Below are 27325 nucleotides of genomic sequence, written 5' to 3'. Positions count from 1 at the left end.
CTAAAAAAATCAAAGCTGCTTGTTTATCATTTCGTTGTTCTAAATATTCCAACACATTCAAGACATTCCTGACGTTGTCACGTAATTGTCTTTTAGGTAAAAACCCTGATTGATCTTCCTGAATAAATTGTTGCAATATTATTTTCAATCTTTCTGCCAAGATCATTGTAAAAATTTTATAGTCATTATTCAATAGAGATATTGGTCGATAATTTTTTGTTTTAGTTAAATCTTGCTCCTCTTTAGGTATTAATGTTATATTAGCATTTTTCCAACTATCCGGTATCTTTCCCTCTTGCAGAATAAAATTCATTGTAGACTGTAAAGGTAGCAAGAGTTCTTCCTCCAAACATTTATAATACATTGCAGATAACCCATCTGGTCCTGGCGCCTTTCCTAATTTAATTTTGTTTATAGCTTCAGATATCTCTCTTGACGTAATAGGGCCATTAATAGCTTGTCTCTGAAAGTCTGTAATTTTAGGCAAATTCTGTTTAGATATATACTCTTCTATTTTTTCAGATGGAATTTCCTGACACTTGTACAATGTTGAATAATATTGATGAAAAATCTTTTTGATTTTTACATTATCTGTCAACGTCTCATCTCCTTCTTGTATCTTTAAAATAATATTTTTTGACGTTCTTTTCTTAATTTATATGCTAACCATTTCCCAGGTTTATTTGCAAATTCAAAAGTCCTTTGTTTAGCAAAATTTAGTTTTCTTTCAATTTCTCTAACTGTCAGCATTGATACTTGCTTCTGTAACATTTTAATTTGATTTACAATAGAAACTTTAGTTGGATTCTTTTTCAATTCTTCCTCTTTTTGTTTTATTTCTTCCAAAATTAATTGCATTTTCTGTTGTTTCTTTTTTTTTAATTCAGAGTTACATTTAATAAAATATCCCCTCATAAATGCCTTACTTGTATCCCAAACGATATTTTCACTTGTTCCTTTATGTAAATTATGTTCAAAAAACTCTTTTAATTTCTTCTTACATTCTTGTACTACTTTGTCATTCTGTAATAAAGATTCATTTAGTCTCCATTTAAATCCAAGATTTTTTTTTTTTAGAGTTAATATCACAGGATTGTGGTCCGAAAAAGTTTTTGGTAATATATCCATTTTAAAAATATCCTTCGCTAAAATTTTAGACATCCAAATCATATCAATCCTCGAGAATGTTTTGTGTCTTTCTGAAAAATAAGTAAATTCCTTTGCGTTATCATTTATATATCTCCAGGTATCCACCAATTCTAAATGTTCCATCAGTTCAAAGCAAATCTTCGGTAATTTTCCCTGTGTCTCTTTGATATTTTTTTCAGAAAGCCTATCAATTTTTGGTGAGATTACCCCATTCCAATCACCCATGACACACCAATGATCATATGAAAACTCTGACAATTTTTCCATAAGTCCTGTGGAAAACCTTGTTTTATCTTCATTGGGGGCATAAATACCCACTATCAAAATGTTTGTACCCTGTAAAGTAATTTCAGCCCCCACAAATCTACCACTATCATCCAGTAATACCAATTTAGGAAGCAATTGTGGGTTAATGTAGAGAACAACTCCATTTTTTTTTTTTGGTCCAGCCGAAATAAATTCTTCACCCAAATTTTTACAAATCAAATATTTGGAATCTTTCTTCTTAATATGAGTTTCTTGTAAACAAATTATATCCAATTTTAATTTTTTCAAATAATGAAACACTTTCTTTCTCTTCTGCGCCGTGTTGGCTCCATTTATATTCCAAGTTAGATATTTGTAATCCATCTTTAAGCGTGTATTTTAAAATGTGCCTGATGCTCCTTTTAATCCATCATCTTCCTTCCCTTCCTCTGCATATCCTTGTTGACTTTGTTCCCCAGGAATTATGTCCATATCTTTGAGTTTATCTTCATCCATATCTTTTGAAGCTTTTCTCAAGAAGTCCCTTACTTTTTGAACAGTATTCAATCTATATTTCTGTTGTCTGAATGTAAAGATCACTCCTTCTGGAACATCCCATCTAAATTGAATTTTGCGTTGCTTAAGTTTTTCTGTAAGGAAAGCATATTCTTTTCTCTTACGTAAAAGTCTAATAGGAATTTCTTTCATCACCAGTATTTCCTTACCATCAATTTTAAAGGTATTTTTAAAGTGTTGCTGTAATACCATATCTCTGGTCGTCTTCTTTATAAAGTGAACAAGCACATCTCTTGGAATTTTTTTCATTGTTGCATATCTGGAATTAATTCTATACACTTTGTCTATTTCAAATTCCATCCGATCTTCATTCAAATCCAGAAATTTTACTAAAGCATTAACAATTTTATCTCTGATGTCTTCACCTGTTTCCTCAGGGATTGCACGGAATCTCAAACAATGTTCTTTATTTCTCATTTCAGTCACAGCCATATAGTCCAAGTTTTTTTCTAATTCCAGATTTAATATATCTGTTCTATTCTCCGAGATTTGTACCTTTTCTTTAGTATTTTTGCATCCTCCTTTATTTGCCCAATTGTCCCTTTAATCTCATCCACTTGTGTTTTAATATAGTCTTTTATATCCATCAATTCAGTTTTCATTTCCTGTTTTATATCATTAATCCCTTCCATTATTTTTTGAAACATATCTGGGGGTATAGCCCCTTCCTGTGGGTCAATAGAACCTCTTCGCTCCTGGGCCTTAGTTGCTTTTTTAGTTGTCATTTTCAAGAGAAGCCTTTAATTTCTGATATTAACCACTGTTCCAAAACCTAGAGACAGTCTATTTCTTTTTTTTTTCCTCCACCAACAAAAGAGTTAATATTCCAGGCCTGTTATTGTAGTCCAGCCAGCACAGCACAGTTCTTATCTACGTCCAAGAATGCAAAACAATTCTGGTTCCCAACACCAAACGATTAGTAACATATACGAGCAGCAGATTCGTCCAAAAAGAAATAGTCCAAGGAGAAAAATAGTCCAAAATATATTTCCATCAAATAATAATTACCTCTCATCCATTTTTAAACTTTAAAACTCCAAATTCAGGCCAGCTTTTTGTCGTAAAAGAAGTATATAAGTTGTTTACATTTTCTTTCTTCCTTAATTATATTTAAAAGAGAAAAAGTATGACTCACCCAGGTTTCTCAGTTGCTGATTCGTAAACAAATCCCTTTTATTGTAGTAATTTAAGCCAAATGATAAGATTTAGACAGAAGTAGGCTCGCTGGTTAAGGACGTTTTTTTAAGAAGAAAAAAAAACGCTTCGCTTTTTTCCAGTACAGCTTGCATGGAAGTCCTGACTCCGTCTTCAGCCGATCGGCATGCCTTCTTATCTCAGGGATTTCCTGATCAATTCCAGCCGCCGACAGCTCAACGAAGTCTTGTGGAAAATCTGATCGGTTCTCCTATACCTTGGAGAACATTTAAGCCAGTCAAAGTTTCCTCTTGGCTGGCTTTTAACCTGAAAAAAGCTTCCTCTGAGGCAGAGATCTCTCAGAGACAGTCACCAGCTGAGCACTCACTTCCGGGAAGTGATGGATTAGATCGATTTATACATCTCAGAAGGCTCAGATAATTGTTAACGGAGATTTAACGGATTCATGTGAAATACAAAAGGGTACAAGACAGGGATGTCCTTTATCTCCCCTTTTATTTATTCTGGTCTTAGAAGTGCTGCTTAGAGATATAAGGCAAGATAAAAGAATTTCGGGATTAAAGATAAAAAAAGAAGAATATAAATTGAGAGCATTTGCTGATGATTTGATAATTGTACTAGAAAACCCTTTGGAAGGAATTAATGTATTGATGGACAAATTAAAAGAATTTGGACCGTTAGCAGGATTTAAGATCAACAATCAAAAAACAAAGATGTTGGTGAAAAATTTAACTTTAAGGGAACAGAAAGAGTTAATGGACAAGACAGATTTTACAATAGAGAAAAAGTTGAAATATTTAGGTATCATTATGACAAATAAAAATTCAAAGTTGTTTCATAATAATTATGAAAAATTATGGACAGAGATTAAGAAAGATTTGCTAAGATGGGATAAACTACAATTGTCATTAATGGGTAGAATATCTGTGATAAAAATGAATGTATTACCGAGAATGATGTTTCTGTTTCAAACAATACCTGTAATATCCTCTGATTTACCTTTTAAACAATGGCAAAAAGATATCTCTAAATTTGTATGGCAAGGAAAAAAACCAAGAGTTAAATTTAAACTACTACAAGATGCCAAAGAAAGAGGAGGACTGGGATTACCAAATCTGAGACTTTATTTTGCTGCCTGCTCTCTAGTCTGGATAAAGGAATGGATCTTATTGAGGAATAAAAGACTATTGGATTTGGAGGGCCATAATTTGAAGTGGGGATGGCATGGATATCTATGGTATGACAAAGTAAAAGTAAATGTAGACTTTAATAATCATTTTATAAGACGTCCTCTGTTGAAAATATGGAATAGATATAAACCAAGGTTTTATTCGAAAATACCATTATGTGTCTCAAGTCAAGAAGCGTTTTACAGAAGAGAAATGGCTGGAAAAGAGAAATGGTTAACATATCAAGAACTATTAGAAAATGTACATGGAGAATATATAATGAAAGAGAGAGAACAACTGACAAAGGAAGGATATAGTTTTCAATGGTTTGCCTATTTACAATTGTTAGAAAGATATAAAATGGACAAGAAAATGTATGGGTTTGAAATAAGTAAATCTGATTTTGAAATAGGATTGTGTACAAATGATGAAAATATAATTGCGAAAATGTATAAACTCTTACTGAAAATGGATATGGAGGAAGAACAAGTAAAAGAGTGTATGGTAAAGTGGGCAAAAAATTTTGGTTATAACATACAAATGGATCAATGGGAAAATATGTGGAAAAAAGGTTTGAAATTTACATTATGCTATAATCTTAAAGAAAATTTTTATAAAATGATGTACCGTTGGTACATGACTCCAGAAAAGTTGTCAAAAACGTATAGTAATGTTTCTAATGTTTGTTGGAAATGTAAACAACAAGAAGGATCATTTTATCATATGTGGTGGCTGTGTAAAAAGGCAAAATCATTTTGGGCACAGATAGGTAGGAAGATGCAAAAAATTCTAAAGATAAATATTCAGTCAAAACCAGAATTTTTTTTATTGGGTTTTATGGATAAACAAATAGAAAAGAAATATGGAAGAATAATATTATATATGATTACGGCAGCAAGATTATTATATGCACAAAAGTGGAAAATGGAATCAACACCAACAACGGAAGACTGGCTATTGAAATTAATGGACTTAGTAGAAATGGATAAATTGACATGTCTACTTAGAGAAAAATCGACAGATACATTTCTTAAGGAATGGAAGCCTCTCTTAGACTTTTTGTTGAAAGATCAAAATAAAATGATGATACTGGGATTTGACGATTAATTAAGACAGCCTATGGAGAAAAGGGACTCTGTATGTATACATTAAGGGACAGGTTTGATGTATATTATATACTTATAGCTGATCTGCGACAAATCGGAAGTCAACTATTTTATTTTTATTTTTTGTTGTTGTATTGTTATGTTTTTTGACTTTGTTTTGTTTGTTTTTTGAAAAATTTGAATAAAAATTATTAAAAAAAAATAATAATAATTTTATAAACTTTGAAAATTTAGAGTTTTAATTTCTGCCTTCCGTCCAAGAAGCTAAATGTGGTATTCCCTGCTCTCTCCCTTCCCATTTTATCTTCACAACAATCCTGTGAGGTATATTAGGTAACATCTATAGTATTTCATGAACTGGATGCTGAAAGAAAACAAGAGTTTTTATCCCCCCTCCACTTTTAATTCTTCTCTACTTGGTAAATGTATAGGTTGATGTATTTTTGATAAATGATTAGAGATTTGTGAGTTTATAGTAAGTTATATTGTCTATATTTATGGTAAAACACATGCTTTACATTTTTATAGCAAAATAAAATAGTAAAAAATCATCTTTTTCTGTTTTTACAAATAAACATATCTATCCCCCTCATAACACATCATATACTATATGGATGTAATTATGTTTCATATTATTTTATAAAGAGGTAAAATGTTAAAAAAGATATTTCAGGTGTGATGTTTGCTTGTTACTGCTTGATTGCTGTTTTCAGAAAATTGTGAAATTCAGTGCATCCTGTTCTAGAAACATCTTTTGTTGAAAACATCTTTATTCTTGTGTGTGTTAATGTTTTTCTTTTTTTCCTCCTTGGTATTCCAGATGATACGCTGGCACATAAACTTGCAACCCTGGGCAAGTCCTACACCATCCCTGAGTAATGAAGCCTTTAGGCTCTTAAAATACATCAGCACTGCCCAGGTTGGTTTTAATCTTGACACTCATTTAGGAAATCACAGTCTGTAGTTTTGTTCTCAGAAAAATGTTGCAGAATCATACCTAATGGGTAACGTATGGCCATTAATTTTGTGATTTTACCATTTAACAGGTACTGCTTCATAAAGAAATGTATACTTTACTGAAACACTTCTGGGTATTTTTTATGTGATTAATTTATTAATTATATTTCTATTCCACCTTTCCCTCTATGGACCTGCAGGTGGTGACTTCACTGTGAAGTAAGTTAAGCTGAGAAACTAGTGACTGGACCAAGTTCACCCAGTGAGTTTCATGGCTGAGGTGGCAATCCTATATATGTCTACTCAGAAGTAAGTTCCATTGGGTTCAATGGGGCTTACTCCTAGGTAAGTGTGTATTGGATTGCAGCTTGAATCTTCCCCAGCCTAAGTACAACACTGTACCTTCTCCACTGGTTCCAGTCCATTGGTTTTCAAGAGATCTGTGGGTAACATCCAACTGGATGAAGAAAAAGATGGCTGCCCCCTGTACTTGGAGGCAGCCATCTTTTCTCATCAATTCCCAAGGAAGGGACTGCACGTTATGACACACAGTCACTTCCTGGGCGGATTTTAAAAGGTTTTTTGTTTAATGGCACAGAGCTGCTCTAAACAGCTTAAAGCTTTAAAAGGAAGAAAGAGGCACCCCCTTGGATCACTTTGTAAGTAATTATGGACCTATGTGTGGTTTTGTTCAATGATAATGTGGCATAATCTGCAGAGCTACATTGCAATCTGTGCATGAGTCCAAATGGGGGCAAAATGGGAAGGTTCTTTTCCACAATCCTAGCAGCAGTTATCAATATTAGTCTCATATTCCTATAGAAAAGAGAATACCAGGTGTGGCTTTTATAACTTTACAGTTTTCTTTAACGGAAATGTTCATGGAAATCATTTTTGTGACTAGAGCAGAATCACCATGTAAGAAGCTAGTTGAGCATGTCTTATGAAAAAGTCAAAAACAATGTAAACCTTGCACTAGAAGTAAATCTTGCGGAGTTCAGTGTGACTAATTTCCAAGTATAGGATTGCAGCTTAGTCACCCAAATGATTTGTGGGACCACAAATAGGAAGCACACATTAGCATCTGCATCTGATGGTAGTCTTAAGCCATTTTACTAACTTCTTTCTTTAATATTATTATTTTGTCTCTGGGAATAAAAACTAATTTTGGAAGATGGATGTTTGTATAACTGAAGTTCATTCCCTTAAAAAAACAATTCCTTATTAAATGCTCTCATGAAGGCAAGGACTTTGTCCTAGGCATGTGCCAATCAACCTGTCAAATCAGAATTATTATTGTTTTTTAAATATATATATATATAATGAATGCTTACAAACTGGTGTGCACTTTATGGTGTATACTTTATGGTGAAAAATGTCTGAAGCTGCAACATACATGTAATATATGCTGAACTGTGCCCTCACTCTTTTCTGCGATTTGACTGGGCATTGCTTTTATGCCTTTATTTATTTATTAGATTTATATCCCGCCCTTCCTCCCAGTAGGAGCCCAGGGTGGCAAACAAAAGCACTAAAAACACTCTAAAACACCATAAAAACATATTTATGTAACTAACTGCCCTGTGCTGTAGTTCTAAGCTGCAGGATCCTTACTGTAGTCAAGGTCTGCCATGCCTGAAGTGACGGAGGTGATGATATCATACTGATTCATGCTATCTTTGTCCTGTTTTTGGGGAGTAGAGGGTGTTGAGGTATTAAATACCTTGTATGTTTCCTGCCCCTTATAGGCGATATTCAGTGCTAGATCTACTCAGAGTAAACCCATTGAAGTTAAAAGTCATAAGTAACAGGTTTATTAATGTCAATGGGTTTACTCTGAATAGGACTTACAGGGCCGGCGCTAGGCATGACTGGGCCCTTGGGTACCAGCCTGCCCTGGGCATGCGGCTCCTGCCTGTTCCACCTACCTTTCTCCTGCCTTCTGCAGCAGCGCACGCTGCGCATGCAGGGCTGTCAGAGTGAGGGAGAGTGAGGGAGAGCGCGCAGCAGGAGCGGAGCCGGTAGCGGCAGCCAGGGCCCAGCAGGAGCGCTTTTAGCGGCAGCAAGAGCCCCGCCACCAGTGCCACCAGTAGCACTGCCAACACCAGCAGGCCCGCCGAGACTTCCCCTCGCAGCACACCCCTTCCTCATGCCAGTCCCGCAGCGGCCTTGTCTCGGCCTTAAGCACGCAGGCGGGCTGGTGGCGGCTGCACCAGCTCGATGAAGGAGGAGGAGGTGACAGCAACAGGATCAGGTCTGTTTCTTCAGGAGCCTTGCCTGCATGTTCTTTAGGACTAATCTAACTTTTGCCTTCCTGAGCCGCTTCAAGGAGCGAGTTAGCTACCGGGAAGGGCCTACCATAGGCACCAAGCCTCCTTCCATCATGGGACTCAAGGCAGCGTACATGAGGATTCTTTGCAGATATCCATCTAGGCCTGCCTGACATATCCAGACCTGCTTAGTTACAGCTAGGTAATGGACTTATGTGCTTTTAGATGGTACCTTGGGGCCAATTTTAGCGCTGCAAGTGTTAAGTTGGAAATGTAGATTGTGATGGTTGTTGTTTTTTAACTCTTGTTAATTGTGTTTTGTAAATCGTATTGCTTTATTGTAATTTTTTATTGTTTTATTGATGCATTCTTATATTGTATTTTGATATTTGTGTCTTCTGTAAGCTGCCTTGAGGGCCTTGGGCCGAAAGGCAGAGTATAAATAAATACATAAATACATACATCATCATCATCATCAACAACAACAACAACAATAATAATAATAACCAAGATGGCAGCAGAAGCTTCTATAAGGGACTGATGCCCCCGCCTTAATCTTGGTTGATGGCATGCACGTGCAGTATGCTACATGCGCATACATGCCTGCCATCAACCAAGATGGCGGTAGGGGAGGGGCATTAGCCCCTTAAAGAAGCCTCCCCTGCCATCTTAGTTAATGGTAGCCCTGCACGTGCAGTGCGTGCAGTAGCAGGAAAGAGGTAGGTGGAGCGAGCGAATGGGTGGGCAGCCTGGAAGCTCCTTCCTTGCGATCTGCTGTGGATCGTGGCAGGGGAGCGCTACTCTCCCATGCTAACGAGGGGTGCTTCAGGGGCCCCTCTGGGCCGCAGGGATCCTCCTGACCTGGCCACCCAGGCAACGGCCCTGAGGAGTTAGCTGAATACAACCGTATGTTTTCTGCTTCTTATGGCTATGTAGGAAAACCTTCCCGTTAGGAAATGCATGTACACCATGATATATCAATGGTGATACAATTGCCATTGCCACTCTGGGGACTGAGAACCATAAATGTTGGCTACTTGAGGCACACACCTGAATTAGAAAGAGGCGTTGTTCCCCCAATCCTAATCTGAAAGGTACAGGCGTTTTCCAACACTGAGATTATTCTCCATGCACGTGAGAAAAAAACATTGAAAAAGTAGCTCTTGGTTAAAAAACAACACATCCTACATTTGAAAATCAAATTGCTGCATTTGAAAGGAGAGCAATGAAACAAATTTTGTGTGGTCTGAAGGCTTCATAGCTTTTGACTAGAGAGACTTGAAGTAGCCCTTTCCCCCTAAAGAAAGTAATGAAGGGTGGCAGATTCTGCCAGGCTTCAGTAGTTGGGTCAAAACCTACAAGGGCATCAATTTGTAGAGGATTTATAGTTGCTGACATAGCAATCAGGAGTTTAAGTTGTGGGAATGAATGCCCCTGCTCCCCCAGGCAGGCATAAATTAAACTGAGAAGTAAGAGGGGTCCTCATTTCTCTCCTGCCACATGCTGCGGGATTCCTACCTACTGAATGTTAGAAGATGTGTCATTTCATTTCATTTCATGGTTTGGACAGCCAGTCTTAAAATGTTTTCATTCATGACTGATTTTATAAGGGTGCACAATAGGTAGAGACCTCTATTTTTTACTGGGATGGCTAGCTAATGGAATGGAGTACAAGAAGTGAAATGATTTACTGCTACTAGGGATGGGATCCATTGGCCAGTGCCACATCGACTGATTTTTTCCCTCCCCCAAAATATTAATATTTGGAAAGGAAATGCTGATAAATAAAAGGAAATATTGCTAAAGATGCTTGATATTAATGTTGATATTTTAGAGGCAGATTTTTTAAAAAAATCCATTTACGAAAATAGCCATGGAAAATTGCTATATAAAACTCCAGTCTGGGACAATAGAGAATAAGCAAATTAATGGGAAATTTGGTACCAAATCCAAATTGGGCTGAATTCCAGCACATCTCTAACGGCTACTATTTTTATTCATGTATTGTTTGATATTTTATATGGCTTTTAATTGTTTTTTACGTTGTAAGGTGCCATGGGAAGGTAGTATATCAAATAAAAATATCTCAGGTGTTCAGTGGTAGAGCTTTGCCTGCAGAAGGTCCCTGATTCAATCCCCAACATCTCTAGGTAGGGTTGGAAATGTCCCCTGTGTCTGAAAACTTGGAGAGGCACTGCCCATTAGTGTGGGTAATACTTTAGATGGACCAATGGTCTGATTTGTTATAAGGCAGCTTCCTGTGGTCCAAATGAATAAAGTGAGACCTCAGGAGCTTCGGACTTGCATTTTGATACAAAGAGCATTTTCTTCATAGTAATACATTCATTCTGATTTGTAATGCGTAGTACTGGATGAGATTGGTGTTCTAAGGCACTGACTATTTGAAGAGATTGTTCTCACCTCAAAAAGCTTTATAGTCTTGGGCCCCAAGATCCCAGCATCTAACCTGTGCCATTGACTATTAAGTTCATGGAGAATACTTTTGAAATCTTAACTCTCTGAGAGTAGACCACTATCTTAAAAGGTCAGAAATCCTCGCAGGTGGCTTATAAGTTGTAAACGTCTGTGACTAGTAGGAGTTCTAGATAACCCTCACAATAGATATTGTGTTCTGCATTTGAGAGAAGACACGAGGAAGAGGGAAATGAGTACTGGCATAATGTGTGAAGACATTACTCCAGAGATGAGGAACCTCAGGGTCAGGGGCCAAATCCAGGTCTCTCTGTCTGGCTCTTGGAACTCTCCCCAGGCCACACCTCCTCTCCCCAGGTCTCCCCCACCTGCCCTGCTTTTCATCCTCCTTGAGTGTTTTTGCCTGGCTGGAGTGTGTCCCTGCTCTGACACTGCCTCTTGCTTGTCTGGATGAAGGATTGAGAAGGCTGTGTGTGGGTGTGTATAAACTAGCCTATTAGCCTGTTCAATAATTCAGAAAAGGCTAAAAAGTATTTTTAATAATATCCTTCTTCAAAATGACTGGCAGGCATCTCCCCGCTAAAGATCACTCTACTTTATTTCCTCCCCAGGGATGGGTGTGTGTGTGTATATGTATATAAACACACATATACATACACACAGACAGAATCTATCTATCTACCTATCTATCTATTCAATGCAGGGGGCTGCAACCTTCCCCCCCTTAAAACCAATAGGATTGGAACAGCTGCCCTGTCTAATGCTAGCACAGCTTGCCAGGTCTCTAGAATTCACTGGATTTATTTATTTAAAAAAGAGATGCCAGCACTCGAGTCTCCATCAAGTTCCAGCCTTTATGATAGAAGGCTGTGTTTCCCTCTCCCTGATCTGGTATGTAAGAATCAGTGTACTAAAGACATTTCTCACATGCTCAGACACTACTCTCTTTAGGTAAGATGATTGACTGAACTGATAATATTGAAATCTTGATTTCTATCTACATTGCAAGTTGTAGCGGTTTTAATAGATGTTTTGCTGGCTTTTCATGTTATGCTGGATTTTTATACCTGCACTGGCTTGTGTTATGTTTGTTTCTATTTTGTGTTTTTATTATGTTTTTATATTGTTTATTTTTATTGTTTTTATTATGTTTGTAAGCTGCCTTGAGCTTTGTTTTTAACAGTGAAAAGGCAGAATATAAATCCTCTTAAATAAATAAATAAATAAATTATCCATAGTGTTGGAAACTAGAATCTAGGTTATTTAAGGCTGAAAATGTTTTTTTTAAAAAAAGATTCCTCACATCCTCCTTCAGTTTTTGTTGGTAATTTTTACGCACAAAAACAAAACAAGTGGACAATGCAACCATTAATATGCTTAATTTGCATAAGTAACAAATAATTTGCATAATATGCAAATTAGCATGCCTGGATTTGTGGGACTGGAATATGGCAACCCTACAAATAATAATAATAATAATAATAATAATAATAATAATAATAATAATAATAAATTCAAAGATGGTCATTAGCCTTTCAGAGAGTTGAGAGTGTCTGAGAGAAGCCTTGCTATCCCATTTTTGATTCCAGTCAATGATCAAATGAATTTGCAGAATTTAATAAAATGGAAAACCCTACAAATCCTGTTTGGTAAGCAGGTTTTGCGGGTTTTTGTATTGTATTAAAAAGAGGCAAAAGGGGAGCCTTCAATCTTTGAAACTTCTGTAAAAAACTGGCTGGGGCTGATGGGAGTTGTAGTTCAAAAAAGTAACTTTTCCAAGCTCTGGTCTGCCTCCCACACTGGCCTGTGAAATCTCACACCCAGCCAGAAGAGGCCAAGCAGGGCTTTTACTTATTCGAGTGTGAGACTTCTGCTCTCTGAATAAGTTCCTGTTTCTCTCAAGTGACTGTCAGGAACAGCATAGCCACTTTGAACAGAAATATATAAATGATAGAAAATGGTAGAAAGGCAGGAGATAAGTATATTGAAATAAATAAAATAAATGAAAACACTATGGTGGGAAATCAAAATATGTTTATATACACACAAATTATTCAGATTGCAGAATTTGTCTTTCTTGCTGCAGAATTTGGAATATTATGGTACAGTGCTTAGACTCTCTGGACCACAGAATATGAGCAACCTTGTTTTGTGGAATCTTGTAGAATATTTCAACCAATTGTTGCAATTTGGCTTCTTCTGTAGCAAATAATCCTGTTGTGAATTCTAAACAGGATTATTACAGTGTATTCTTCCTTGGTATAAAATATGTTTAGCAAAGAGGTGAACACATGCTTAATTCTTATTTTTTCCAGTGGGATTTATTTAAGCTCATCCACTGAAAAAGAATGAATGGATTTAAGCATATGGGTATTTGAATGAGCTGGAATTTAAATCCCACGGGGGAGGGGGTTGGGAGAGAGAGAAAAATGTTATCAATGGCTTTATATGAGTCTGATTGTTGCTTTGCATGCCTGTAGGACTGTATCCATTTAAGAAAATCTTATTATTTTAAAAATGTATTGCCTGTCCTTCAAAATGATTTTACAGGGTGTCTTTACTGCACATAAAAACAAATGCAATCAGTGAAATTGCAACAATGTCAAAACTAATAAGAGATAAACAGCTTATTAAAATAACAGCAGAAAACATTTTTTGCAGCAACTGAATTTGCTAAGAGGCCTAGGGAAATAAAAAGGGGTTCCTCTGGCACCAAAAAATTACAAAGTAGGCGCTAGGCAATGCTCCCCCCCGGAGAGTATTCCTTGCTGAGGGGTTACTACTGAGAAGACTCTCTCTCTCTCTCTCTCTCTCTCTCTCTCTCTCTCTCTCTCTCTCTCTCTCACACACACACACACACACACACACACACACACACACACACACACACACACACACACACACACACACACACATTGTTAAATGGCTTCATCTTAGAGGAGATTCTCTAAAGAAGACCTAAATATATGGGCAGGCTGAAGTAGAGGCAACAAGGAACCCCAGTCCCAAGGCTGGCTCTTCCAGCCAAGGTGAGCATCTTGGCTCAAGCAGCAGCTTGATTGCCCCTGCTGTTGCCATTGCTGTCCACAGGCCTGCCCACTGCTAGTCCATCCCCCCACTGCCATTGTCCACCTTCAAGCCCACCCGTCCATGTGCCTCCCTGCAATTGGCTGCCCACCCACTCCTGCTCAAGAGAAAAAGCCGGGGCCTGGGTGTACCTGCAAGCTGTGGAGTAGCAATAATCAATTGCTGCCTAGGAGTACTATCATTGCTTAACTGCTGTGGCCAAAACTATTTAAAGGTTTTTTCCAGTATTTGCAGCTGCATCGAAGTGGCTGGCAGTGCTCTCTCCAAGTCCACCTCATCCGGTTAGCCCCAATGCTGCACTATTAGGACTGGAGGGGTGGAAGAGGAGGAACATCAGCAAGGAGCAACATCACTGCAACATGAGGGAAAGTTGAATGGAGGAGGAGGGAGGGAGGGGCATCCGGGCAGCATTCAGGTGGCAATATGCTTTGGTTTGCTCTTCCAGTCCCAAGCTGGGTAGGACTTTTGAAGTAAGCATCCACATTTTGAATTGTTCCTGGAATGGACTGGCAGCCAGTGTAGCTATTTTGCTGTGTTTGGGCTAACTGTACTTTCTGGAGAGTCTTCAAAGGAAGCCCCATACAAAACACAGTACAGTACTCTAACCTGGAAGCTACCATAGCATGGATCACTGTGGCCAGGATGTCTTCATCCAAAAGGGGTTGAAGCTGGCACACCAACCTCAACTGGTGAACGGCCAATTGGTGCTCTAGTGGTAAGGCTAGATCCAAAACAGAGATGAATCTCAAACTATAGTCTGAATAGCCTGGAGTTAAAAGTGAGACAAGAGATTATTATTCTTTAAATAATATTACATGCAGAGTCAAATCCAAGACTTGAAGGAAAAAATAAATTGTCTTCTGCAGTGTAGAGAACTGTTTATAGTGAAATGCATCTGGCACATAATATTCCTTGGAATTCAATTATTTGCCTTTTATAGCTGCAGTGCTGTTCCCACTGTCTGACTTCTTTCAATCCAGCACATCCTCTCTGTAGCAAAGCAAACAAACAAGAGATAAGCAAACAGTAAGTTAAACCTGGCAGCCTTCCCCCCCATCCCAGCTGGTTAGTCACATAACAGCTAAACCATTTTCTGTAAGATATTGCCTCATCCTCCCTTCTCCCTGCTCAAACCAAATGTGAGATGTTTAGAAAGATTTTAACACAGAGTGAAATCAACATTTATTATATTAACAGGTTTCATGTAATCGTATCAGCATGAATGATCTGCCAGGAAACCCTGATAACCCAAGGAGGCCTTGGTCAATATGCCTGGATGACCAATTCAGTTTAGTTCATCAGATCAAAAGCAAGCAGTGCCGTCTATATTCGCTGGGGTAAGTCTCCCCTTTGAGGGGGAAAATTTTATCATCATCATCTTATATGCTCAGACAGACTTAGTGCAATTTACAAAAATATAAGATGTGCAAAATTTAAAACAAAGCAATAAAACAGCAGTCATCCATATGCTACTGAAATCATACCAGCCTATTAAAAAAACAAAAACAACAGGTGCAAATACTAATAAAACAGCCCATCACATACCACCAAATCCCTGGGAGCAGATGAAAATTTTAACCTAGCACTGAAAAGATAGCAATGTCAGTGCTAGGTTGGTCTCAGTGGGCAGAGCATTCCATAAATGGGGAGCCATAACCAAAAAGGCCCTCTGCTTTGTTGCCACCCTCCAAACCTCTCTTGGAGGTGGTTTGCAGAGGAGGGCCTTGGATGTTGATCTTCACGTATGGCTAGGTTCTTGCTGGGAGATCTTCCAATTCAGCAACTTGTGGTTAGAGGCGGTAGTCATACCAATTTATAAAAAAGGTGACAGAAGCGACCCCGCAAATTATAGGCCCATTAGTCTCTTATCAGTTGTAGGCAAAGTCTATGCGAGCCTTCTTAATGCTAAGCTACAACGTTGGTTGGAGGAAGAGGAAATATTAGGACAAGAACAAGCAGGTTTTAGAAAAAACAAATCTACCAACAACCACTGCCTGGTATTAAGGTACCTGGCAGAAATGTACACAAATGGTACTAATAGAAGCCTCTATGTTGCCTTCATGGACCTAAAGACAGCGTTTGACTCAGTACCACGTGATCTTTTGTGGGCTAAACTGAATAAGTCATCGATTGATAAGCGTCTTTTATTTGTAATCATTCGACTTTACCAAAGTACCTCATTTCGGGTGTGATATGAGCTTGATGGCAGTATGACCAGATCTATTTTAGCAAATATTGGAGTGCGCCAAGGATGTGTATTGGCCCCTGTCTTATTTAATTTTTTTCTTAACGATCTGAGTAGTAAATGTTGTGCTGAAAATCTACATTCTCCCAAAATTGCAGAAGAGAGATGTCCTCTGCTGCTATATGCAGATGACACGGTGCTGCTATCCTTTTCAGAAATCGGACTTAAACGTTTACTTAGTATCTTTACGACGTATTGTGAAAGAAATTTTCTTAACATTAATTACACAAAGTCCAAGATACTGGTTTTCTCCCGAAAACAATCAAAAAAACGTTGGAAAGTAAAAGGCCATCTATATGAACAGGTCAAACAATTTAAGTATCTTGGTGTAACATTTTGTTCCTCCCTATCTTGGATGCCCCACATGCGGTCTGCATTTCTTGTTGCACAAAACACCTCAAAAGCCACCTCCAGGTTTTTCCATACTAGAGGTGGACGTTACATTCCCGCTGCTTTAAAAAGTTTTAAAGCTAAAATACTCTCACAACTTCTTTACAGCATACCGATATGGGTAACAAACTTTAATAGTAAAGTTGAACTAGTGGCATCAAGATTCTTACGAACTATATTTGGCCTCCCAAATTGTGTTTCTTCAGAGGGTCTTCTACTTGAGGCAGGAATTGCCTCAATTGAATGTACAGCCTGGCTGATAGCCTTTAGATTCTGGGTCAAGATGGTCTATTCAGGACCCTCTCTTGGATATCTCCATCAAATTTGGAAAGATCCTTTTGTGAATCTTTTGTCCTGGTCCAAGACCTTTAACGAAAAACTAAACCTTCTAGGGCTGTCCTTGGACCTTTTGGCTTCCTGGGACTTACCGATAGCCAATTATACTATAAGTCAACGAATAAAGGATTTGGACTGTCAACATCTACTTTCAAAGGCACACACATCCTGCTCGCCTTCGCATTTTGGTTTAAATTTTCGTTTTCCATTCCCAGCACAATACTTAGAAGAGTTAACTCACACAAGTTACAGATTTTTGTTTTCTAGAGTAAGATTTAATTGCCTACCTTCTTCACTCTTATCAGGTCGCTTCCATGGTATCCCTCTTCAAAATCGTCTATGTATTTGTAAGTTAAATGAGGTCGAAACTATTGAACATGTCCTTTTTGTATGCGAGTTTTATCATGACGCAAGGGCAAAAATTATTCACCCACTAATTACAACCTTTACCGACAAACCCCCAGGGTGGCTAACACAATATCTTCTAGCAGATAAAGAAAAGGTTATTACTGAACAAGTTGCAAAATTCTTTTATATAGCCCAGTCTATCCGTAAAACAAAACAAAAAAAACAGGTTCCTCCCTTGGATTTTAGAAAGCAAACTGTATTAAACTCTGTAAATTGTGTATGATTTTAATTATGTCAAGTTTCACACTCCGGATCTTTGATTGTATAATAAAGAACTGAACTGAACTGAATAGCTTGCTCTTGACACAATCTGTTAAACTATTTTATGTTAGCAATCTTGTCTACCTCCTTCTATGATATAGATATATATTTTAAAATCACTGCAAGATTAATGGGAAGAATGTAGGCAGAAGTAGCCTATGTCATGTCCCCCTTGCTATCACTCTGCCTTGAGCAGATAGAGACATGCTTTATCATTCACATCACAATGTGGCAAAAGGGACTCTGACCTATCCCCCCCCCGCCCTTGCTATAATCGCTTAGGCATATAGGAAACCCTCACCCCTCTGTGGTTACTTTATACTCTCAAAAAGAACCCAGCTATTGGCTGACCTCCTATATCCTATATAATGTTTTTCTCTTTTGGTTTCTGCTGCCACCAAAGATAATTTAATCTTTTATTTGTTTAGTATCTTTTTATAGCTTGGCCAAGAACCAGGTGTGTGTACAACCAAGTAGAATTTATTCACAGAACAGATGTTAATGAAATATATAAACACGTTTAGTGCGTTGTTTTGTTCAAAAGCTTATGGTTTCAAAGTACTTAAAGTACTTCTTATATGTTACTCAATCATTCTTCCTCAGAGAATTATACTCTAAAACCTGCCTAACCTACCCAGTCTACCAACCCTCTCCCACTCAAACCTCTCTTTCCCTTCTCAATTGATTTCCCCAAAACCAAACCAATTCCTGCCCCTACTCTATTTAAAACTGTTCAACTGTCAAAACCATTTGCACTCACTAATAAAACACACCATTCCCATTCACTCAGCCAATCAGCAACCAGCACACTTCAACATTTCACTCACTCACTCTACTTACTGTATTACAGTCTCAGTACATATCTATCACCTTATTTGTAGCATATACCAAGACATAACAGGTGAAACCTCACAGCCTACATTTAAAAATAAAAAAATCTTGCAAATGTGTATTCAGTGGTATTTACACCTACCCAACTACAAATTGGTGAATGTGCATTATTCAACAAGAAGCCTCCATGTTTTGACCCCATCTCCAATTTTTGAAAAACCAAAAGTCTTTTGAAAATCCTCTATGGAATTGTGTTCTGGCTCATGCTTGCTACTGCTCAGACAGACAGTAGAGTATGAACCTTCCAATTTTGCATACATAAGACTGCAACAAAATCCTAAAATGTGTCATTCTTTTTTGAGACTACCATGATTGAGGAAGTCCCAGCAAGCTTAAAAGAACATAAAACAAACCCTGCTGGTCTGTCTAGTCCAGCTGCTCTCCTGGTTAGTTTTGTTGTGGGAAAACTGGTGGATAGCATTGTTAATTTTCTACACTTTGTAGAACTTTGTAGAAAATGAAGAGTAAGTGTTGCTGAAACAGAATTAGCATAACTTCTGCAAGGGTAAAGTCCTGCCTCACTAACTTTTTAGAATTCTTTGAGAGGATCAACAAGCATATAAAGATAGAGGTGATCAAGTTAACAGTGTGCACTTAAGACTTTCAAAAAGTTGTTGATCATCAAAGACTCCTGAGTAAGCTTAGCAGACATGGAATAACAGGAGAGATACTCTTATGGATCACTAACTAGTTAAGGAACAGGAAGCAGTGAATAGGAATAAATGGACAGTTTTCCCAGTGGAGGAATACAGAAAGGGGAGTTCCTCAAGGAACAGTATTAGGACATGTACTTTTAAACGTTTTATAAATGATCCAGAGTTAGGGCTGAGCAGTGAAGTGGCCAAGTTTGCTGATGATACCAAATTGTTCAGGTGGTTAAAACAAAAAGGATTGTGAAGAGGTCCAAAAGGATATCTCCAAACTAGTGAGTGGGCAGTGAAATGTTAAATACAATTAAATGTAAGCAACTGTAAAGTCATGCATGTTAAGGCAAAAAATCTCATAGGAGCTAATGGGGTCTGAACTGGCAATGACTGACCAGAAACAAGACCTTGGGGTCATAGTGAATTGTTTGAAGATATCAATCCAGTGTGTGACAGTTGTGGGAAAAAAAGTTAATTCCATGTTAGGGATCATTAGGAAAGAAATTGAAAGTAAAAACTGCCAATATCATAATGCCATTATAAAAATTTAAGGTGTGACCACACTTGGAATACGGTGTACAGTTCTGGTCACCTTACTTCAAAAAGAATATTGAAGAGTTTGAAAATGTTCAAGGGGCTGAAGCAACTCAGTTGTGAGGAAAGGTTACAACATTTTGAGCTTTCTGGCTTAGAAAAGTGAGACATGATAGAGATGTGAGTAAGGTGAGACATGATAGAGATGTATAAGATTGTGCATCGTGTGAAGAAAGTGATATAAGTTTTTCATCCTCTCATAATACTAGAACTCAGGGTCATCCAATGAAGCTGAATGTTGGAAGATTCAGGAGAAACAAAAGAAAGAACATATTCATATAGCATATGGTTAAACTATGGAATTTGCTCCCACAAGTTGTACTGATGGCTACCAACTTGGATGGCTTTAAAAGAGGCTAAGACAGATTCATGAAGGATAAGGCTATCAGTGTTTATTTTATTTATTTATTTATTTAGTTTAATTTATATACCGCCCTAAGCCCGAAGGTTCTCTGGGCGGTGTACAAAAAGATAAAAACAAGCACAATATATAAATACAATAAATACAATAAATAATAATAACAAAAAAAAAACAATAATGAACCAAACAACATCCAAAATACGGAAATGCTGTTTAAAATACACTTTAAAATGCCTGGGAGTATAAAAAGGTTTTCACCTGGCGCCGAAAAGATAGTAGCGTCAGCGCCAGGCGCACCTCATCAGGGAGACTGTTCCACAGTTTGGGGGCCACTACTGAAAAGGCCCTGGTTCTAGTCATCACCCTCCGAGCCTCTCGATGGGATGGTACTCGGAGGAGGGCCTTAGATGTTGAGCGTAGTGTACGGGTAGGTTCATATTGGGAGAGGCGTTCCACCAGGTATTGTGGTCCCATGCCGTGTAGGGCTTTATAGGTCAAAACCAGCACTTTGAATCTAGCCCGGAAACAAATAGGAAGCCAGTGCAGAAGGGCCAGAACAGGTGTTATATGAGCGGACCTTCTGGTCCGCGTCAACAATCTGGCCGCTGCATTCTGGACTAGCTGTAGTTTCCGAACAGTCTTCAAGGGCAGCCCCACGTAGAGCGCATTGCAGTAGTCCAATCTAGAAGTTACCAGAGCATGAACAACTGAAGCGAGGTCGTCACTGTCCAGATAGGGACGTAGCTGGGCTACCAATCGAAGATGGTAAAAAGCATTCCGTGCCACCGAGGCCACCTGGGCCTCAAGAGACAGGGAAGGATCGAAAAGAACTCCCAAGCTACGAACCTGTTCCTTCAAGGGGAGTGTAACCCCATCAAGAACAGGATGAACATCCACCATCTGAGCAGAGAAGGCACTCACCAACAACGTCTCAGTCTTGTCTGGATTGAGCTTCAGTCTGTTAGCTCCCATCCAGTCCATTATCGCGGTCAGGCAACGGTTTAGCACGTTAACAGCCTCACCTGAGGAGGATGAAAAGGAGAAATAGAGCTGTGTGATCAGCGTACTGATGACAACGCAGCCCAAAACTCCTGATGACCGCACCCAGCGGCTTCATGTAGATGTTGAAAAGCATGGGGGACAGTACCGATCCCTGTGGGACTCCACAATGGAGAGTCCAGGGTATCGAGCAATGTTCCCCAAGCACTACCTTCTGGTGGCGACCCACCAAGTAGGAGCGGAGCCACTGCCAAGCAGTACCCCCAACTCCCAACTCCGTGAGTCTTCCCAGAAGGATACCATGGTCGATGGTATCAAAAGCAGCTGAGAGATCAAGGAGAATCAACAGAGTCACACTCCCCCTGTCCCTCTCCCGACAAAGGTCATTGTACAGGGCGACCAAGGCTGTTTCGGTGCCAAAAACCGGGCCTAAAACCGGATTGAAATGGATCAAGATAATCAGTGTAATCCAAGAGCCCCTGGAGCTGGCCGGCAACCACCCGTTCCAGTACCTTGCCCAAGAACGGAACATTCGCCACAGGTCTATAGTTGTTCAGGTTATCTGGGTCCAAAGAGGATTTCTTCAGGAGTGGTCTCACTACCGCCTCTTTTAGGCAGTCAGGGACCACTCCCTCTCTCAAAGAGGCGTTTATTATCTCCTTGGCCCAGCCGGCGGTTCCGGTCATGCCAGCTTTCACCAGCCAAGAGGGGCAAGGGTCCAGAACAGATGTGGTCGCCCGCACCAGTCCAAGGATCTTGTCAACATCCTCAAGCTGTACAGACAAACTCATCCAATAAATAAGGACAAGACCGCGTTCTGGATGCTTCGTTGGAACTCACTGTCATAACATTGGAGTCTAAGTCCCGGCGAATGCATGCGATCTTATCCTGGAAGTGCCTCGTGAACTCATCACAGCGGGCTACAGATGAATCCATAATATCCCGAGGGCCAGAATGTAAAAGCCCTCGTACAATTTTAAAGAGCTCCGCCGGGCGGGAGAGAGATGCCTTAATTGTGGCAGCAAAATATCTCTTAGAAGAAGCACTTACCAAAGCATAATTGCATTCGTCAGGAGTTCGCCTCCATCTGCACTCAAGCCTCCTCCTCTCTTGCTTCATCACTCTCAGCTCCACGGTATACCATGGAGCTGTATGCGCTCTACATTTGTTTGCTAGCCATGATGGCTGTGTTCTACTGTCAGAGGCAGTATGCTTCTGAATATCACTTGCTGGGAATCACAGTGAGGAGAGTGCTTCTGCGCTCAGGTCTTGTTGTGGACTTCCCATTCGGTTGGCCTCTGAGAATAAAGGATGCTGGACTAGATGGGCCTTTGGATCCAGCAGAGCTCTTCTCATGTTCTGATGATTGTATGTAGATAATTGAAAAATAATTTAACCAAAACACTTTTAAATACTTTTAAATTACATATTGAATTTTGCTACCTTGCTTCAATTAACGCAACCGACTCAGTATCTAACTTCCTTTAACAACTCCTTCTGATAACCTAAGAAAACCAAAGAGATAATGAAACCTTTGAAATAATGCTTTTTTAAATTATTGTTTTAGTGGTTTTGTAAAGTTTTAGTTTTTCTCTGGTTTAGAACTGTTCTTGTTATGTAAATAAAATACTTTAAAGAGAAAATGAACCAGTCCCCTCTGCTGAAATATATAGGTACTAAAGATTATTTTAAAAGAGCAGAAGTAAATTAAGAAAAATTCTAGTAATGTTCAGATAAATTTAGTCTCTCTGTGTTTGTAATTCTTGAGGAATTACATAGCAATCAATTGTAATTCCTTGTGACTCCAATCCAGTTACGGTCTTTCAGTGACATTGGCACTTGGTGTATGATTGCACAGAGAATCAATCTCGTTCAGAATGAGACAAAATCTCCTTGAAATACACTTCTTTATCTAATGAATTTCTATTTATGAAAGAGGAAATGAAGACCAGCTGGCTTCTTCCCAGAAGACGACTAGAATGAGAACAAATGTTTTAAGTATGTAAAGGGCCAGCCCTATGAAAAATCTGTATTGCGTGAAGCATTGAAAGGGATGTAGTTACTGTTTGTGCATTTGTGAGGACTGAGATAAAAAGCAGAAAGCATTTCATATGAACATGATGGAACGGAGCTCAAAACTTCTGGAGGCTGCCCCTTTTAGATTATTTTTTATTTATTTATTTATTTATTTATTTTATTCAGCTTATATCCCGCCCGACTAGCAAACAGCTCTCTGGGCGGCAAACATAGAAACATATACAATAATAAAATTACAAGATCAATATAACAAATATAAAAGTACATCATCTAAAATACCAATTACAACATTTACATAAATAACTTAGATTAAAATGCCTCAGAGAAGAGAAAGGTTTTAACCTGGCGCCGAAAAGATAATAGTGTCGGCACCAGGCGTACCTCCTCGGGGAGACTATTCCACAATTCGGGGGCCACCACTGAGAAGGCCCTAGATCTTGTTACTACCCTCCGGGCCTCCGTATGGGTCGGGACCCGGAGGAGGGCCTTCGTAGTAGACCGTAGTGTACGATCTGGTTCATAACGGGAGAGGCGTTCCTGCAGGTATCGTGGTCCCGCGCCGTATAAGGCTTTATAGGTTAATACCAACACTTTGAATCTGGCCCGGTAGCATATTGGAAGCCAGTGCAGGCGAGCCAGAACAGGTGTTATATGCTCAGACCGCTTAGTTCTTGTTAGCAGTCTGGCCGCCGTATTTTGCACTAGCTGTAGCTTCCGAACCGTCTTCAGAGGTAGCCCTACGTAGAGCGCGTTGCAGTAGTCCAAACGTGAGGTTACCAGAGAATGAACCACTGATGTAAGGTCCTCCTTACTCAGATAGGGACGTAGCTGGGCTACCAACCGAAGTTGGTAAAACGCATTCCGTGCTACCGAGACTACATGGGCCTCGAGTGATAGGGAAGAGTCTAAAACGACTCCCAAACTACGAACCTGATCCTTTAGGGGGAGTGTAACCCCATCCAGGACAGGGTATGTATCCACCATCTGACCAGAGAAACCATCCACCAGCAGCATCTCAGTCTTATCCGGATTGAGTCTCAGTTTGTTAGTTCTCATCCAGTCCATTGTCGCGTCCAGACAACGGTTCAGCACATCGACCGCCTCACCTGAAGAAGATGAAAAGGAGAAGTAGAGCTGCGTGTCATCAGCGTACTGATGACAACGCACTCCAAAACTCCGGATGACTGCACCCAACGGCTTCATGTAGATATTAAAGAGCATGGGAGACAAGACCGAACCCTGCGGGACCCCATATTAGAGAACCCACGGGGTCAAGCAATGTTCCCCAAGTATTATCTTCTGGAGACGACCCGCCAAGTAGGAGCGGAACCACTGCCAAGCAGTGCCTCCAACACCCAACTCCGCAAGTCTCTCCAGAAGGATACCATGGTCGATGGTATCAAAAGCCACTGAGAGATCAAGGAGAATCAACAGAGTTACACTCCCTCTGTCTCTCTCCCAATATAGGTCATCAAACAGGGCGACCAAGGCCGTCTCAGTGCCAAAACCAGGTCTGAAACCCGACTGAAATGGATCTAGATAATCGGTTTCATCCAATAGCGCCTGGAGCTGGTCAGCAACCATTCGTTCCAAGACCTTGCCCAAGAATGGAACATTTGCCACTGGTCTATAGTTGTTAAAGTCCTCTGGGTCCAAGGAAGGTTTTTTCAGGAGTGGTCTCAACGCCGCTTCTTTCAGACAGCCAGGGACCACTCCCTCTCGTAAAGAGGCATTTATCACTTCCTTGGCCCAGCCAGCTGTTCCATCCTTGCTAGTTTTTATAAGCCAAGAGGGGCAAGGATCAAGTACCGAAGTGGTTGCACGTACCTGTCCAAGCACCTTGTCCACGTCCTCGAACTGAACCGACTGAAACTCATCCAACAAAACATGACTAGACTGTGTTCCAGACACCTCATTAGGACTAACTGTCATAAAATGGGAATCTAGGTCCCGACGAATGCATAAGATCTTATGCTGGAAGTGCTTAGCAAACTCATTACAGCGGGCTACCGATGTATCTACCATGTCCTGTGGGCCAGGGTGGAGTAGCCCTCGGACAACTCTAAAAAGCTCCGCTGGGCGGGAGAGAGATGACTTAATAGTGGCGGCGAAATGTTGTTTCTTCGCCGCCCTCACCGCACCTACATACCGCTTGGTAGAAGCACAAACCAGCGCATAATTGCATTCGTTGGGAGTTCGTCTCCAACTCCGCTCAAGCCGTCTCCTATCTTGCTTCATCGCTCTTAGCTCCAGAGTATACCAAGGAGCTGTATGAGCTCTACAAAGGAGAGGGCGCGCAGGAGCGATCGTGTCCACTGCCCGGGTCATCTCTGCATTCCACAGATTAGCCAGGGCTTCGACAGGAGCGCCAGTCCTATCTGAAAGTCTAAACTTCAGCAAGCAGTGATCTGACCATGACAAAGGGAGAGATGTAAGACTCCCCACATCCAGATGACTATCCCCATGTCCAGTAGTAAAAACAAGGTCGAGAGTATGCCCCGATGTATGTGTTGGGCCACTAACACGTTGAGACAGCCCCATGGTTGTCATGGCGTCCATGAAGTCCTGAGCCGCCCCAGACAAAGAAGCCTTGGCATGGATGTTGACATCCCCCAGTACTAATAGTCTGGGGGATCTCAACAATCCGTCAGCTCAGTTAGGGAAGCCATTGGGCAGCAAGGTGGGCGGTACACCAAAAGAATTCCCAGTTTGTCCCTCTGGCCCAACACAAGGTGCAAACACTCCAGACCGGTAACTGCATGGACATGGTGCTTGGTGAGTGAGATGGAACTCTTATAGACCACAGCAACCCCACCTCCCCGACCCTCAGATCTCCCATGATGCTGAACCAAATACCCCGGTGGGCAGAGCTGGGAGAGACTAACTCCACCCTGCTCGCTTACCCAGGTCTCGGTTATGCATGCCAGATCGGCTGCCTCATCCATAATCAAATCATGGATGAGGGAGGTTTTATTTTGTACCGATCTGGCATTAAGAAGCAGCAACTGGAGATCTGAGGGTTGGCTGAGAGGACAACCAACAACCCTGCGGATATGAGAGGGACCGGAACAAGGCACAGCCACTACATGTCTGGGCCGCGTTCCCCTTACCTGGCATGTCCCTCTCATAACACCATAACTCCCTCTGCCCGTCACTACGGCAGTTGGGCCCCCCTCTAGTCTCCCCACTTGATAGAAAGATCTCTTCCCCTGGCACATTGTAAACTATAATACAAAAATACAAACAACCATATATACAAACATACACCCTCACACACAACACACACTCACTATACAACCACACCATTCAAATTCAGCCAACATGCCAAAACCTAGGCCCGCATACTGTGCACGCAGATGCCAGCTGCAAGATCTCTCTTCTTCCCACCTAAACAGTCAGATGATGGTAAAGGCCCACAAAAACGTCAGCTGCGGCGAGAAACAAAGCCGCGGCGGCCACAAGGTAACAGCAGGCCAGGCACCGAGCAGCAGCAGTCTCTATGGGCAAAGCCGCAACGGCGGCAGTGACGGAGAAGCACACTGTAGCAGCAGCCGCAGAGAGGAAAGCAAACAAAAAACAAACAGACACAGCACACACAAAAAAACCCAGGCCACCTCAGCCAGCCGGCTTATGTATCCCTCCAAAGAGGGACAGGTGATGGGAATCAGTCACAGCTGGCTGGGTACCTGGGGCCTGGTCCTGCAGGAGGCACGTCTGCCAGGCAGCAGTCCCACTGGGAAGGATGGTGGAGATGGTGATCCAGCAGCAGCAGCAGCAGGCTCTCCTTCCCTGGGCAGCAGTGTTCTTCTCTTCCTGCAGGCACTGGTGCATGCATAGGGATGCATGTGGTAACATTCTGTGATTTACGGAGGCCAATGCTACTGGCATGATGGAACATTGCAAAATGGATCAATGAATGTGAATAATCATTTTCCACAGGTAGCCTGCCATCAAGTGTGTATCATAGCTCCACCTAGTGTCTGAAGGCAAGAATGTTCTGAAGTCAAGACT

At 40.3% G+C, this 27325-nt stretch overlaps 1 protein-coding gene across 5 annotated transcripts in view; it reads left to right on the top strand.

Moving 5' to 3' along the window:
• METTL24 (methyltransferase like 24) overlaps positions 1 to 27325 on the top strand; it is a 141209-nt gene that overhangs the window by 51979 nt on the left and 61905 nt on the right. For 4 of the 5 annotated variants that reach the window (XM_061623602.1, XM_061623603.1, XM_061623606.1 and 1 more), the window contains exons 2-3: positions 6222 to 6320; positions 15346 to 15485. In XM_061623602.1, coding sequence (XP_061479586.1) covers positions 6222 to 6320; positions 15346 to 15485 — 239 coding nt within the window. The remainder of the gene's footprint in view (positions 1 to 6221; positions 6321 to 15345; positions 15486 to 27325) is intronic. The other variant, XM_061623604.1, reaches the window with a different exon arrangement.

The sequence above is a fragment of the Rhineura floridana genome, chromosome 4 (assembly GCF_030035675.1).
Source record: "Rhineura floridana isolate rRhiFlo1 chromosome 4, rRhiFlo1.hap2, whole genome shotgun sequence".
NCBI lineage: Eukaryota > Metazoa > Chordata > Lepidosauria > Squamata > Rhineuridae > Rhineura > Rhineura floridana.
Note: the sequence above shows the minus strand (reverse complement) of the source record. Positions and strands in the feature narration are given on the sequence as shown.